Consider the following 17,505-nt stretch of genomic DNA (forward strand, 5'->3'; position numbering starts at 1 on the left):
ATCGTTTCATATTTAGTTGCTTAACCCAGTGTTCCATCAATTCAAACCACATGGTTGCTCATCTAATCTAAAGTCCCTCTCTTCCAGGTGGAGCTGAGTGGCCACCACAGCACCTACCAGAAGACAACACAACTATGGTATAAAAAGCACAATAGATATGGATAAAATATTCAATAAATAAGTTAAATAATCCATACAAAATATTCAAAAATGCAATGTGCAAAAAATCTTGTGCAAATCAGATAAAGTGCCATAACTTCAACTAAAGTGCAGGTGCCATTAAGTGCACTAATTAAAAGTGTATAAAACCCTTGTTGCCATATTTACCGGACCAATTCCTAATGGAGAAGCCTACTCATTTTTACAAATCATACAAACCGCAAATCAAAAAGACTTCCTCTGCTCTCTGAAGCTTGAATCTTGTTTGATGCTGAGTAATACTTCTCCTTTTGTCCCACATGCATGTTGAGGCTTTGTCCACACGAGGGCAGACATTCTCTGTTCCACAGCCTGTTCAAAATGAAACCAGTTCCACCACCTCTTATTTACTGTAAATGTTTGAAAAGTGAGTTTTTTTTTACTGCATTGACAACAGACAGCTGACAGAACAGATGTGTAGCCAGCTGAAATGAAACTGACTGATACTCGTTTTATTTTGTTTTCATCATCATTGTATCAGACTCATTGACCCGGGTGGCTTTCCTTGAGCGTTTTAAAGTCCTTGTGCTCTATTCAAATGTAGGCAAATGCAGCTTTTTCGGAGATGTGCTGTAGTTTTGTTTTTCAGTGCCGGTCTGTCATTTGAATTGCAGGTGCTCTCCCATGTCTGTTTGTTTAGGGAAATCACTGCAGCTCCCCCACCTGTCCTCACATCCTCCAGCATCCAACGAACTTCAACCGACAAATTCCAGGTGAGAGTGTATGTCTGGGTCCTTTGCTGTGCCACCACTGATGGTTTTACAGTCTGGGAACAAATGTGTGTTGTGGATCTCAGCTCCATTCACGCATTTTTCTGGGATTATCCACTTGTTATGATTTTTTTTTTTTTTTTTTTAAGAGATTTTTGAATCTTGCCTCGAGCAACTCTTGTGACTTTTTTGCCGCTGCGATGCTTCTGGTGTGGAAAACAGTGGTGTGAAAGGAGCAGGCTGAGAGGAGATACACTTATAGAGTCACAAGGCGGGACAATGGACAACTGTGTGTAGGACTGCTTGAGGCGTAACAGTTTGCTGAATGACACTCTTCATTTACTTTGAACTTTTTCCTGCCAGACCACCATGGCTACTTACTTAATTTCTCCTCCAAGTATAAACTAAATTTCTGCTGCTGTTTGTTGTTGTCAGGTCATTTTTCATGGTTCTGAATTCTCATTGAAGATAAATGTTTTTCCAAATAAATGCGTAGAGTGCTTTTCCATGGCACATGCTCAGTGGAGTTTAAGCCCCCAGCCATATTTTGGTTTGTGTGACCCCCTTGTTTTGCTCTCTCTCACCCCTGAATGGAGAGCATTGTGACTTCTTCTCTTCCTGGATGCTCCAGTGGCAACAAAACCTCTCTGACAGCATTCTTTAAGAAAAGAGGAACTTTTTTTTTTTTACTGTGTTGTCCTGTCATCGTGGCTGCCTTCAGCTCTACACTTACTTTACAGTTACTAAGTTAGGAGAACATTTGGAGAATTAGAGTTGAAAGTATTTGGAAAAGCAAAAAGAGGAAAGGAGGTAAGTTTTTAGCATTTTGCAATAAAAACGATGAAATGCATTGGTATTTTATTTATTTATTTTCCACTTTGATGATTTTGAATGATGATGTATTTTACAGTGAAATGTAATTTGAATTGCCAAAAACATGACTTTGTTGTAAACAATAAAACAAAGTCATTTTCCTTTTCAGGCACATGGTGATGTACAGTCAAGTTCTTCATCACAAGGTCACCAGGTCATCGACAGCTATTCTCACATGTTCGGACTGTGACCAGGCCATGAAGGATTGTGAATTCTCAGAGAAAGGTAAGACTCTTGTGACAATGTGTGTGTGTGTGTGTGTGTGTGTTACTCCTCCTTCTTGTGACTTTCAGACTTTTATTAATCGCTGTTCTGTGGAACTATAAGTCTACGTACATGGATTATTCCCACATGTCATCTAGCACGTGGGGATATGTTGTTGTTTTCCCCTGTTTGTTGTCATGGGTAGCTAATAAGGTTTATTATAGTGACAGAAGACTGTCAGTTAAATCATCTTATTGGTCAGAAAAAAGACCAATTATGAAACTGAAAGAAAGAGCACAGATAAAATTCACTTCTTGATTTTTAAATTTTTTTTTACAGCGAGGCTGTGTTTGTATCTAGCAGACATGCTGTAGACATATTGGACCAGAATCATAGTTAAAAAAGGTGACTCACGGTGGGTCAGGATATTGCAATTCCCGAACAAAGAAAAGATATAAGTCATGCATTTGGTCATAGAAGTCTGCTGACGTAGCAACAGAGCATGGTGACCTGCTGTACTTGCAAACTAGCTGCTCATCATGTTTGCAGGATTGTACAAAATTAAATTCAACATGAGCTAATGAGGGTGGAAAAAACAAACTCTTGCAAACAGTAAGTTCACACTGTGACTTATTATTTTCTCATATCTGCCTTTCAACCTTGCTTTCATGTGAAGTAGTTGATACTTGATAGAGAGAGGGATTGTATAAAAGTGGATGGAGCAGCTAATAGGCTACAGTAGTGTCCTCCATTTGGGCTCTACAACACTTGATTATCTTTTAAGGTAGGCTACTGGCAATGGCAGTTTGCACTTACAAAGACATCATTTTTTATTGCCAGATGTCTTATGGATATCTGTAGAAAAGACCAACTGTCTCTTCAGCATAGCAGCTAACTGTTAGCATACTGACAGGTTCTGTCAGGAAAAGCCACCAAACAACCTAAACAACAACACATTGATTGGCTGGCACACATACAGACCAGTCAGTGTTGGATTCAAATGAGCCGTGAGACAATTTGGTTGTGATGAAAAGACCCTGGCCAAGGCGTCTGGTTATAGCCTATACTGTCAGATGATAGCCGGTGTTGGTTGTCTCATGTCATAAAGTTGAACTTGATTTGATCAATAATCAACTCAATACAGATTGTTCACAGCTTTGGATGTTGGTGTAACCACAAGATTTAAAAAAAATAAATCACAGCTGCATTTTCATATTGACGCATGCTACATGATCCCGGCATTGCTGCAAGCTCACACATGGCTGATGACCTTCTGAGTGTGTAGCAGCTGACCCCAGATCATATTGAGGTTAGCGACATTTTACACCCCGGTGCCTGCTTATGGCACATTAATCCTCTGATAGGATTTCGTAACGTGGTGTTTAAATCTGTGACGGGGAAGGCTGACCTACCCTCTCCTTGTGTTAGTGTTAGTCATGAAAAAACTAAAAAAGCAACATAGGTGCTCGGTCTTTGAGACGATTCTTTGATAACTTGGATTTTTTTTTTTAATGCTCCACGCTGCCAACGTGAAACCATATTTTAAGTAACTGTTTGCTAATTTATTTGAAACTCAAAAGCTGAAATCTCTCATTAAGCCTCACAGAGTATGTTGTAGTCGTCCCACCGGTTACAGTGTCTCCGTTAGAGGATCTGAACTGTCATCTTCAGGTCTCACATGTTCTGTTGGGTTTAAAACACGCCGTCAGTTGAAAGGTGAACCATCACGCCAGTCTTGGGTCTTGTGCACGCTGGATGAGATTTTCTTTATTTGGCTGCATTCATCTTTCCCTCCGTTCAGACCAGTCTCCATGCCCAACCCCCATCCCCACAGCATGATGCTGCCACCACTATGATTCTCTGTAGAGATGCTATTATCCAGGTGATGAGCAGTGACTGTTGTTCATCACATACAGTATTTGGAGCTCTGGCCAAAGGGGTTGAACTTTTATCTCATCAGACCAGAGCATCTTTCCCCTCATGCTGTCAGAGTCCTTTAAATACTGTTTGACAAACTCCAGCCGGCTGTTGTATTGTCTTGTACACAAAGAGGCTTGCATCCAGCCTGACTAACGGACGTCATCCTTCCGTCATCTCTGCCGAGGAGTCCTGAAGCTCTAGCGAGGCTGTGTAATGGTTTAATGGTTTAATACCTTGTTCTGATCACCACAAAATCATCACAAAGGTCCACAGAGAGTTCACTTGGCTTTGTAGTTTATCTTCCAACATGCAGCAGGAATAGTGAGTCCTTATATATACACAGGTGTGTGACTTTTCAGTTCTTGCCACAGGTGAAGTCTACTTAGATTTAGATACAAGCACAATTAAAGCAAACATGAAGGGGCTGACAACAGTTTGGAGTTTGGTTTAGTTTTTGATTTGATCTCTTTTTTTGTTTGTAAAACAATGTTTCACCTTATCTTATTAATACCACAATAAAAGGTAAAATGGTCGGAATACTTTTTGAACCCACTGTGTTAAATTATTCACGAATATTTAGCATTTCATGCTATGGGTGAATATTATCAGTGGATTCTACTTTAGCTTCTTGGTTTGACTTAATGACAGAGATATTGCCATAAGGTACATTATGACATTATATTTTCTAACATCTCTATGACATTGTGATATTTTCAGTGATATTGATGAGCTCTGGCTGTGATAAAGTGGAGAGGTTGCTGACTTAGCAGTGGCAGGACAAGTCAAGGTTGTGTATGAAAGCAACGAAACAAGAGTTCATATCTGAATTCTGCTGATTGCAAATGATTTGCATGAATCCTGTGTGTTTTGTGTTTTGTGTGCTATGTGTGCTGCACTGAGAGTGAGAAGAAGAAGACAAAGATGAAGAAAAAGAGGATACTGCAGTGTGAATGTTGTGTTGTGCACTTATCGTAAAACTACTCATAGACGAAGTGTGGCAGTGTTTACTGCTGCTGTGCTTTTAGCAAATATCCTTTACCTCTGTCATTATCACCCTACTTATTATAGATCCACACACCACACACACACACACACACAGACACAGGAAACCGTCCCCCACTCATTCCAATTGACACACTCGGTTTAGCTTTGTGAGCGATTGTGTGTTTGTATGTGTGAATGTGAGTGTGTGGATGTGCCTCTGTGTGTGTTAATGAGTGCAACTATGTGTGTGTGTGTGTGTGCCCAGTAGACTGAGTTATGAGCGTGAATGGAGTGAATGGTATTTGACCATGTGCATTGTGTTTTATGAGATGAGCAGGCTTTAATGACTCTGTCACCAGTAAATGGGCTCTGATTTGTAGCACAGCTGTCGCTCCACACTCTGATCAACTCAGGCCTTCTGGAGACACACACACACGCACACACACTCTCTCACACACACACACACAAACACACACACATGGGTGGAGAATTAGCAAATACTCAGTGCGCACCCCCTCACCTAAACATCCGTATTAAACCGTACATGCTCACAGCCCAGTCCATGTAGATTGGGATTCTGGCACAAACAGTCTCATTAACGTGTGTTGTCGATACAGAAAGTAATTGCAATCTGAAGTCTAATCAGAGAGAAATTACAGCTGTTCAGATGCAGGCAGCAGTCAGACATTAGATCTCATATCCAATCAATGCACCTATTCCTCAGAGATACCACTGATCCATTAACGGGGTATTGGTTTTGTGGCTTTGATCCCATTTTTTGTAGATACAATGCAGATGGAGTTATGTTATGTATTAACACACTGCGCAGATGTAGCAGGGAGGCTGTGGCCGGGGCAAACATCCTGCTGCTCTTATCCCCGCTGAGTTATCCTCCAAAGAGTCTGCTCTGTAGTTGAACACGTGCTCTCTTCCTGTTTGATAATTTGACTATAGGGATCAATAACATGCAATGTATCACTGCAGTGAAGTAAAGAGTGAGTGCAGGTCTGGTTTCTGAAACAGGAAGTGTTTGAAGAACATATTTGTAAATGCGGAAAGGTAAATTAGAGCTGTTATGATGATACGCTAAGTTCTGCTGTATTCTATGAAGTTCAAGTACAGGTGCAGTACCTACATCTCTTGTCTGTAGTTGCTTGTTAGATAATGGTGTGTTTGCAGCCAACCAACTTTGTGGTGGATTTAGAAAACTTTAAAACACACACAATTAAAAGTAGAGTGTTAGCTTTCCATTTTAAACTTTCTTGCCTTGCTCTTATCCTTCCGGTATATAGCCTACCTTCACACTTTATAATTTCTACACTTCAGCTACACGTGTTAGTGTTTTGTGCTCCAGTAAAGGTCAAAATGGAAACAACAGATGCCATAATGCTGCATTAAAATACCCACTGAGTTGCAATGAATTTCTGTGTCAAGCTAAATCTGCTATTTTGATCTCCAATTTTTTCCGCTTCACTGTAACTGATTTGTAGAAACACACTGTCACTGAGTAGTGTTCCTGAACTAACCTCCATGTGTAAATCTGGTGAAGTGGCCCTTCATGTTAGTTCATTATGTTTTTGAAAACCCACTAATTTTCACAGTTTTCATTTAGGTTAAAATAGCTCCACAGGTCCAGTTGATAATTAAGTGCTTCAGAAGGGGAATAGGAAATTTAAAAGGTTAAATCACTGAAGTATCATAAGTTAAGAAGCCCTTTCACAGGTGATCGGTTAACATGCAGAGTCTAGGCATCAGTGGAAGTTAATGGAAGTGAAACCTTGAGAGTTAATGTTATATCAATCATATCAAGTCTAAATCAAAACCTAAATCAAACCTTTTGTCCAGTTTTGTGTTAGTCTGTTCATTGTGGTCCCTGCTGGAGGCTGTGAGAGTCTTGTCATTGTAACTTCTTACCAGCAGATGTCGCTGTTGCAGAGTATTTCCTGAGCGTCTGGTTTGGAGTCCAGTCTCTTCACTTCTCTGAGCTGAGTTACAGCAGTTGGTCTTCTCTTCTCTTCTCTCCTCTTCACTTCACTGCCTCAACTTAGAGACATTTAAACGGCTGCATTGATCTGCCCGTCCGTCTTGTTTACGCTGCAGACTGAGTGTACTGACAGAGTAACAGGTGTGCCCTTTTGATTTCAGGGAAATGTCAACGCAATCTTATGCTGGTGTGTATGAAAAGTGTGTGTGTGTGTTTGCGTGCGTGTGTGTGTGGGGCCCTGTACATTATCAAGTTTGAAATGATTTCCCGTGTCTTGCCCTCTCTCAGCATCACGTCCTCTGTGTCTCTTACCTCTCTCTGTTCATTTAGTGCTGCAATTCCACTCATGTATGCTGCACCTTGTTGACTTTAGCCTCATTAGAAGGCCAAATGAATATGACGAGTTGTGACATTAGGCTACAGCTGGAACAAATGTGCCAGCCGCTCACTCTCTCCAGCCTGGCCAATATTTCTCTCTCTCTCTCCCTCTCTCTCTCTCTCTCTACAAACATGTGCGCACTTATTTTCGGGGAAGGGCTTGGTCGGGTTGATGGGTTTGCAACAATATTGGAAATGTAGATGGGCCCTGTGTTTTGAATTGGATTGCACGCTTTGATGCAGAGACAGATTGTAAACTGTGATTTTATTAAATCCTTCATTAGGATTCATCAGTGAGATTGGATCAGAAAAAGGTCACTGTGCAGATGCGCCCCCCACCTCTCTCCTCTTTGCTCCATCCCCCTTATATATACCCTCCTCCCCTTTCTCTCCTGTTTACCCCCTCATTCTCCCTCTCCCTCTCTCTCTCTCTCTCTGCCTCCACTTTACAAAGCATAGGGGACTCGCTCTCACCCACCACCTCTCCCTCATGCTCTCTTACTCCCTCTCTTCCCTTGCCTGAAACAAATTTGCGATGAAAATGGGGAAAAATGATCATCATGGGCCTGCTAGAGAAACACAAGGTGAAAGTGACATTATCCCCCCCACCCTGGACCCCCGCCCCCCCGCCCCCTCCCACATCTCCGCCTCCCCCCCCTTCCTCCTCTCCGCACAGCCATCTAGGCTGGCGCCAGTGGGACGCCTGTGCCACAAATCATTTGTATACTCTCATTTCTGCGAGCGGCCCGCGATGTTGCTTACTGCTTAGCGAGCAGATGACTTTCAGAAAGAAGAGTGAATTGGGAGGGAGGGATGAAGAGATGGGGAGATGAGGAAAGAGGAGCAGAGGGAGAGGGGAGGGGGAGGAGGAGGAGGAGGGGGGGTGTGGCAATTTGCCGACGTGCGAGGACGTCTGTGGGAGTTGGATCTGAAATTGAGAGGGAAATTGTGTGTGCCATATGTCAAGTTCTGCAAAGGAGGTTTTCATTGTGCACCTATGCTGTGTGTGTGTATGTGTGTGTACATGAATATGCCTGTGTGTTTTCTGTTTCAAAATGAAGCATCTGGGTTGTTTATTGAATCACCTTCGCCATTGTCTATATTCCCTGCTGTTATCACCAAAAGAGCTGCTGCCCCACTTAACAACAAGGAAATGGGAAATGTGCTGCACATATTGTCTGTAGCTAGTGTTTGGTCATCTTTGTCTCTATCACACACACACACACACACACACACACCCTTCCCCCACCCCTGCCCAGGGTGAGACATCATGATTCTTCTGGTACACTGAATAAATTCTCCATGCAGTCTAAGCATTGGTCCATGCAGGCAAACATATGACATTACCAGAAAAAGAGTATTATTTCATCTCCAGCACACACACACACACACACACACACACACACACACACACACACACACACACACACACACACACACACACACACACACACACACACACACACACACACACACACACACACACACACACACACACACACACGCATGCGCGCACACACACAAGTGAATCCCCAGGTTCATGAAACAACCACAAACACACCCATTAGGTCATGGATGCACTGATACACATTCACCTTCATGTGCACACACAAACACTCTGTATGCATGTGTGTGCCTCCATCCCCCCCAACACACACACACACACACATACATAAACACACACTCTCAGATTCTCACATTAACACATAAATATGCGCATTCACACACTCATGCACACAAACATCACCTTCCTGCATACAAACATAAGCGCTCTTTCACAATCTCTCTCATTCTGGTCCACCCAAACAAACTCTCTCTCTCTCCCACACACATACACACACACATACACACACACATACACACACACAGACGCTGTATGCACTCACAGTCGGGTTCATGTGGAGTAAATCTAGAGCGGAGACACTGTGGCACAGTGACCTGCAGAGGAACCCGTACACTTTTCCTGCTACTTCCACAGGACCCTGTGCTTCAGGAAAGCCATGCAGTATTCATGGCTCAGTCACGGGGATGGGAGAAACAGCAAACACTGTAGAAGTGCGCTGCAAGCAGCTGAACGGGGCGCCGCTGCTGTTACACAATATACACTATACACTCCGCTGTGAGTGTATGTGTGTTTTTTTTTTTTGTGTTTGATGCGCGATCTGTGAAGTGGAACTGCTTCTTTTCCCAAAGTGTGAACTGTTTTGATATTTGAGAATTAATTCTTTCTTTTTTTTTGTGTGTGTGTGTGTATGTGTGTGTGCCCTCTATACCGTGCACACATGAGCATCTGTGTGCGTTTGTAGGGGGCTGCCTGCTTCATGCACGTGCCGTGGTCGGGTGTGTGCATGTTTCATGTGTTTGTATGTGCCCTCTTTACGCTCCACTGCTCTGCTTTGAGAAATGGGTCCATTCCTCATTATTACCCCAAAGGCTGTCTGGGTGTGGACTGTCTCAAAAACACACACACGCACAGACACAGACGCAGACACACAGACTTACACTCACATGTGCGCACATACAGAGGGAGCTCCCTGTGACCCACATTCATCAGATCCAACGCCGTGGGGCCTCCGGGGAGCTGCGGGGAAGTCATGCCCCCAGCAGGGTGCACCGTGGCAGGGCCTTGACTCAGAGATATGAAGCCCCTGAACCAGGGACCCTCCATCCTGTCCAGGGGGACCAGCAGTTATCAATGCTGCCTGTTGCCACTGTCACAGATCCACCTTTGAGCGAGTTTTGCCATTGAGACGATGAGATTAGAGAAGTGGCGCGGCCGGTTGATTCATGCAGGCCTTCATCAGAGCCACAGTGATATGAATGGATACACCTTGTTGCTGTTTTCTGTTTATGAGAACAGGTGCACAATCAATACAGAAATACAGAAAGAAAAGCTTTAGATAAACTTCCACAGCCTCTTACTGAATTTATTCTGCTTGTGTTGGTTTTATTGATTAAATATTTTCCCTGATACTTGCGTCCATGAAGTCTCTCCTTTAAAGAATACTACCTTGTATTCAGTTAAATGCCTCCATCTTCTTCAACTAACATTAGTCTGTGTTAGCACAAAGTGAAGCCGGCAATATAACAACATGAGTGAACACACTGACCTTCAGTCTAGTATAAAATAATATCAGAGCCAAACAGTCCACATTAACACCCTTTGGCTTTAACTCACATTTACTCCTGGTCCCCACAAAAAGAGACATCTGGACCCGCTTTGGAAACTTTTGAAGACTCTGGGGTTGTATTGTTGTTGTGTGGTGGTCTGGACAGGTAAATGGTGACCATGATCAGGTCTTCACTGCAAAAACTCAAAATCTTTCCAAGAATATTTGTCATATTTCTTGTCAAAATGTCTCATTTCTAGTCAAAACCAATCTCTTTCTTTTAAAATAAGACTCATCACCTAACCTTCAGTCTAAAGTATAAAATAATATCAGAGCCAAACAGTCCACATTAACACCCTTTGCCTTTAACTAACATTTACTCCTGGTGCCCACTCCACTCAAAAAGAGACATGTGGACCCGCTTTGGAAACTTTTGAAGACTCTGGGGTTGTATTGTTGTTGTGTGGTGGTCTGGACAGGTAAATGGTGACCATGATCAGGTCTTATCAGTCCTGCACTGCAAAAACTCAAAATCTTTCCAAGAATATTTGTCATATTTCTTGTCAAAATGTCTCATTTCTAGTCAAAACTAATCTTTTTCTTTTAAAATAAGACTCATCACCTAAAAATTTACTTGTTTTTAGATAATTTCACTTGTTTCAAACACATTTTTTTACTTGAAATAAGTAGAAAAATCTGCCAGTGAAAGCAAGTTTTTTGTGCTTGTAATAAGAAAGAAAAACATTCAGATTTTTCTACTCATTTCAAGTAAAAATATGTTTGAAAGAAACTACTTTTTATGTGATTTTACATATAATGAGATTTTTTTTTTAGACTAGAAATGACATTTTGACTAGAAATAAGACAAATATTCTTGGTAAGATTTTGAGTTTTTGCAGTGTGACCACATGCAAGCTTTGAATGCAACATGGATAGTGATGTGAAAAGTAACACCAACAGTTTGTTTAATCACTCTTAGTTTAGTGTGTTTGCATGTTAAAGGTGGTTTCGCTGGTGACAAGTTTACATATTAAGTCAATGCAAATGGACAATTGAGCGAATATTTGCTCAGGCGAAAAATCGCTGCCACTCCGAGCAATAGAGTGAAAATTCGCTCCTCGCTCGAGATGAGAAATCCCATGTCGACATCATTTTGCTGGTCGTCAGTTGCTTGCCACTCAATGCTGATTGGCTGCCGTAATCCCAGTGGTGCCGTGTATACAGAGAGACATGGCAGTGAAGTTCTTGTGTCGTCCGAGTCTTTTGAATTGTGCCAAACTGACGAGCGATTGCAGCTGAGTGATATAGCATTAACAAAGGGGCGATACGAGCAACAGCGAAAAAAAAATAAAAGGCCCGGTGTGAACGCACTTTAATACTGGGTTAGCATGTGGAAAGTACAGCTGAGGATAATGGGAATGTTTTCAGTGCTGTTTGTGAATTGACACTTTCAACTGGGACCTGTTAATGGTGTTAAATGTGAAGTCATGGAATCACCAAAGTCAGTACAGTTCATCCTGAGGGAGAGGCGAATGTGTTGAGACAATTTCACAACAACCCACCTGCTTGTTCTGAAGACATGGGGGAGTTTGAAATCACATCTGACATGGTGTGTGAATGGTATATAATATTAAAAAAAAGTGAACTTATCCTTTAATAACGCTCAGTTTGCCTTGAAAGAATGAATGAATGTGTGCTGTGGTTCCTTCGGCCTCATCGGACCGTGACCCTCAGTGAGCAGTGGGGCGGTCTGCAGCTGAGCGTGAAGCTGTTGGAACAAGGGTCAGCACCTCCGAGTCTGAATCTGTGGTTCTCTGCCAGAAAAAAACGATGGATTTGCTCTCTTTGGGATTGGGATAGAGTTTCTGCCACGAACGCAGGAGTGCAAGCATCTCAGAGTGTTGTTCAGGGTAGGGCAGAGTGTGAGACTGACAGGCCTCAGAGCCTCAGAGATATGGGTGAGGAGCTGGGACATCCGTAGGGAGCTCAGACCAGGAGAGTAGCTGCTCTTTTGCGTCGAAAGCAGCCAGGTGAGGCGGTTCGTGCCTCACAATTAGGATGCCTCCTGGGCACCTTACATTGGAAGTATTCCAGTAGGAGGCCCGGGGGGTAGACCCAGTATGCTCTGAAGAGATTATATATCTCATCTGCCTAGGGAACACCTAAGGATCCCCCCGAAGGAGCTGGAAGATGCTGCTACAAAGAGCAATGTGGGGAAGACTTAGTGAGACCTTTTGCCACTGAAACCTAAACACGGATAACCAGCAGAAAATGGATGGACGGATATTTTTGGGGTGAAGCTTCTACTTTCATCAAACAGCTTACAGTTAAGTGTGTTAAGGGGATTTGAAATGAGTTTTCTTAACATTAACTTGCTGTGAAATAAAAAGAACAAAACAACAAAACTAATTTTCCTATGGTGTCAGCAACGAGGAGCCTGCCCCTACTGACTCCGCTGAGGCCTGTAGCTTTTTAAGGCCCAGTCAGCAAAACAAATAAACCACTGCAGCATAATGAGGGCAATAACAAGGCATCTAAACGCACTTTTACAATAAGGGAGTCACAGCTGTCTTTTAAAGATGAGTGATAATCGGTGCTTTTCATCGAAAGCACAGTCTGGTCTTTCAGAAACGCTGTTTCTGGGGAAAAGTATCGTTTCCGTTTCCTTTTTGCAAAGTCTCGCTGAGTCGAAAGTGACTTGAGACAAAGTTTGTTTATCTCCTCATTATGGATGTGGAACGTATCTCCCACCAGCACCAGTGCGCTTTAACAGCCGCTTTGTTCGCGCTCAGGTGTCACACAAAGTTGTCTCGTCTCGCAACAGAGCGCCACTTGTGACAAACTGCAAACTTTTCAAGCAAGTTAGAGAATAGGCACTTTGATACTTGAGCCTTTAGTTTGGCGCCTTCCTTTCTCAGACCAGGTGGGCGCCATTGAGAGGGAAATCTCTTCTTGGAGGGAGTAAGTTTGGGGTTGTAACTCATGAACGGGGCCGCTTTGAAAACACACAGGCTGCTGAGCGAGTGAGTTTTTCAGACACTGAGCTCTTTGCTGTTGCGTTCTTCAGCCCTCATGAATAATTCGGCAGCGCCGCTTGTCACTGTCGTTGTTGTTGTTGTTGTTGTCGGCTGTGGTGTCACTCCTGTCTGAGAGAGACGGAGGAGACAGAGGACTCTTTACACTTCAGTCTCCTCTGCACTTCCTCTTTCATTCACAGGCAGAGGAAGCGGCGGGGCTGTGTGCTGCGTGTTTGTATTGGAGGGAGAGACAGATAGAGAAGAAATCATGTCTGCCTGTCTGGAATAATGGCCTGTTTGTACCAGAGTGCTGGAGGAGAGGAGACAGGGAGGGAGCAGCAGAGGTCCAAAGTCAAGAATAACCTCTCACCTACCTGTCTTTGGATCTGCGTCTGTTCATTTTTTCAACTATTTAAATGCAGTGATTTGACATGCTGGGAAATAGACTTATCAGCACGCTGTGTCATAAAGAATTAGATGAGACGAGTTAGAGACTGTTCTCCTGTAGGAAATTACACATAGGTTGTTTGATTCCCATGTGAAACTCATGTCAAACTCAATGTTGCATCTCAGCAAGAAGGTCCTGGGTTAAATCACAAGGCCTGGGTTCAGTCTGGGTGGAGTTAACATGAACTCTCTGTGCCTGTGTGTGTTCTCACCAGGTTGTCCTGCTTCCATCCGAGTCTGAAGACATGCATACCGTACCTGAGATTGTCCTGTGAGTGGGTGTGCGGTTGTTTGTTTCTGTGTGATAGACTGGTAACCTGTCTGGTTGTCCCCCACCCCTCACCCTCTGTTTGCTGGGATTGGCTAGCCAATTGATGGATGGACCTAACCAAGCCATGACTGGTCTTACAGTAGCCTATAGTCACCACGGCAACTATCGGTACCCTGCTGTTGGTACAGTGGCATGTTTATTTTGGTAACCAGAGGTGCACAATTTCATGAGACACTCCTCTGGTTGAGAAACCTGTGTGGTTGTTAAAGGGATACTTCACCCAAAATCGATAATTCACCCATTTTCTACTCACCGTCATGCCAAGGAAGGGTTTGGAGAACTTTCAGAGTTATCAAAATGCTTTTGGAGTTCCAGGGGGGGTCCGGCTGGCATCGGATTTTCATACAATGGCGAGATGTTCGTTTGTCGTTGTGGATGTACGATGTAAACACGGAAGAACATCTTGCAGCAAATCTCACGCTTGCGCACAAACATAAACAGAGCCACTAATACACTTTTTCATGTGTTGGCTTCAGGACACTCGGGTCAGTACGGACGTTTCATAGTGTGTGTTTTGGACGATTCAAAAGTCAGCTCTATCCGCCACCGTTATATGAAAATCTGTTGCCAGCTGGACCCCCCCCCCCGGAACTCCAGAAGCGTTTTGATGACTCTGAAAGTTCTCCAAACCCTTCCATGACAATTGGTGAATTATCGATTTTGGGTGAAGTATCCCTTTAAGTTTGAGGGACAGACTTCTTGTCTGTTCTAGCTAGCTTAAACACTGAAAACTTATTCAGTAACAACCTCCACCTTCCTACCACATAGTCCACTACAGTGTAATTCTGTCATTTTGTAGTCGTCCGTAGTACTTTCAATTTCAGACTATAGAGAGAAGACTAGGCAGTGGCACATCAAAATGTAACCTAGCGTCCTAGCCTATAGAAACTGTACACATCGCTATTTGACTGACAGTGGCAAAGGGGTCAAACAGCGTTCATTAGCAGGTAGATTCAACTCATCTTACTCCTCATGAGGAAACAAGTGTGCTTCTCAAAATTCACATTGCCGTCTATTTGCCTTGTCTATGCTGATTCTCCTTTGGTTAGTAGCCTAATTGTTAAGATGAAACAATCGATCATAAATTAAACCACATGAATACTGATAATCAATCAGCTGAAGCTGTTTAAAAAAAATCAATCAAGCAAACAATAGGTTACTTTTGGCCAAGATTCAGGTCCTGTAAATTCTGATGGCACTAAATGTTTAATTGAAAAAACAAAAACAAAAATAACCCATTAATCAATAATTAGGAATCATGAATAAATAATATACAATACTAAAAATAGCTTTTTTTTTCATTTAAAAAACAACAACTTTTAAAGCACTTATCATACTGGAGTTGTGGCTCAGAGTGCTTGACACTAATTGTTGTAGCTCTGCTCATTTGTATTATGTGTAACAACTAAAAATATGTAGGACACTGCAGGCAAATATCTTTGCCTGGAAAACTAGATTTGCATCTGATTATTTTTTAGCAACTCAACAACAAATTCTTGGCCACGTTTTTACATCTTGTTTCCACACTATGACCTGCTGAAGTTTTCTAGTTGCATTGCAAATCTTCCGTCCAGTTCAAATCAAAATGCATTATTTGGCCTTCAAGGGCAATTGAAGGATATTGAGTTTACCAACACAAACATACACTAACAAGTGATTAGCATCAGCATTAGCATTAGCTTAGAGTGGTCACAGAGGGTATGTGGGTTCACTGATGCTATCCTGTGGGTCTGAGGACCTGCTCAGTACAACTCTTTCAAAAGTTTTGCCACTTATAAGCAAATTATACATTTAGTTAATTCTTGAAGTGAACAATGCCTGCAGCAATCAGACACTGACCTGATCATCTCTTCAAATGTTAGGCTACTACTGTACTCATGAAACTAAAACAACTAAACAGTGATTGTGGCCCATGCAGAAGAAAAGTTGGACATTTTAACATGGCAGCCTATGGGATTGACTCACTTTTAGAGCTAACCTCTTGTGGCAGTTTTAGGCATTACTGTATTGAGTTCACTTTTCAGGCCCAGAGGTAATGGCTTGGTTTACATCTGTGCCAAAATGTGGCCTCTGAGAGCCACATAATTACTCCTTGAGGGTCCCAAATTTTCCCGTCTTGACGATGTTCCTCTGCCCCAATCTTTGCCAACTGTTCAGGAGGTAGGGGTGGAGATATACTGAGTGAAGAAACTGATAATTTATCTGTTGAATTTAATGGAAACAAGAAACAAGCTTTTCTATAGCAACCACACTGCGTTTGCTACAGTGATGGAGGCCCGGTGAGAAATGAGCCCCTCTTTATGACACTGTAACAAGTTAGACTCTTCATCGTTATCGCTGAATACAAGCTGAGAGAAGCCATAAGTAACTTGAGTGCAGAGGATGTTAGGGGATAGATGCCAGAGGAGGATTTACACACACACACACACACACTTTCCTGCTGCGGCCGAGAGGGTGTGTTATGAGGCTGAGACTGGAGACTATTCTATAGAAGTTAACACCTGTGTGTGAATCATTGATGATTTCCACAAATGCAGCTTTCTGCCTTAGTCTTTTCTTAAATAAAAACTTTATTATTTTACTAAAGCCTTACTAAAATATATACTATATAATATGATGAACTAGTACGCGTCGCCTCCTGTTTAACATCCATGACTTGTGCATTAACAGTCAATAAATGACTGAGAAACGTACTTAATAATTGTGTGTTATCTCATTTGCAGCTTTTTGCTTCATCTCATGGTCTTCATCAGAAAATACAGTCCACTTAATAATGAAGAGAGGAAATGCAATTGTAAATATAATATTCGTATAGAATATGAAACAATCTGGTGACATATAATATATTCAGTCATTAATTAAGTTACAGATGCTTCAGTAGAGGGATAATAGTTATGGAGTTGTTAATAAACACACTAATGAATACTCCTCTCTTGCATGCAGCTGCATTAGGATGAGTATTCAACATAAACAGCTGAACCTTCTGACTCATTTATCTGTCTCTGGACTTCCTGTATCGTCTTTCATGCCTCACTGTTTCATGGTGCATGAAAATACCCAAGGACGTCAGCTTGCTCTGTTTGTCTGCATTTATGCTATAAAGCAAATCTACTAAACAATTTCAAGGATTTGAATCACAAACATTTAGCTGTTTATTCATCACTCTGTTGGCTGTTTCTATGACCTCACATTCACAGCCTATATTGTTATGTTGCTGCTGTTTTTGTCTGCGGCTGCTTGTTTATTGATAACGCATCACGCTGTCTGTACGATGGTATGTTGAACCACATATGAAAAAACCTTTATAAAGTACAAAATACAAGGTCTGAATATTCCTGCTTTTCTTTTT

At 42.3% G+C, this 17,505-nt stretch overlaps 1 protein-coding gene across 1 annotated transcript in view; it reads left to right on the top strand.

The window, feature by feature from the left end:
* Nucleotides 1-1,900: 1,900 nt before the first annotated feature.
* myt1b (myelin transcription factor 1b) overlaps nt 1,901-17,505 on the top strand; it is a gene marked incomplete at both ends in the record, with an annotated part of 107,920 nt that continues 92,315 nt past the window's right edge. Inside the window, one exon of the mRNA XM_083974782.1 lies at nt 1,901-2,006. Within this exon, the coding sequence (XP_083830908.1) occupies nt 1,901-2,006 (106 nt within the window). The remainder of the gene's footprint in view (nt 2,007-17,505) is intronic.

The sequence above is a fragment of the Trachurus trachurus genome (genome assembly GCF_905171665.1).
Source record: "Trachurus trachurus genome assembly, chromosome: 7".
NCBI classification, from domain to species: domain Eukaryota; kingdom Metazoa; phylum Chordata; class Actinopteri; order Carangiformes; family Carangidae; genus Trachurus; species Trachurus trachurus.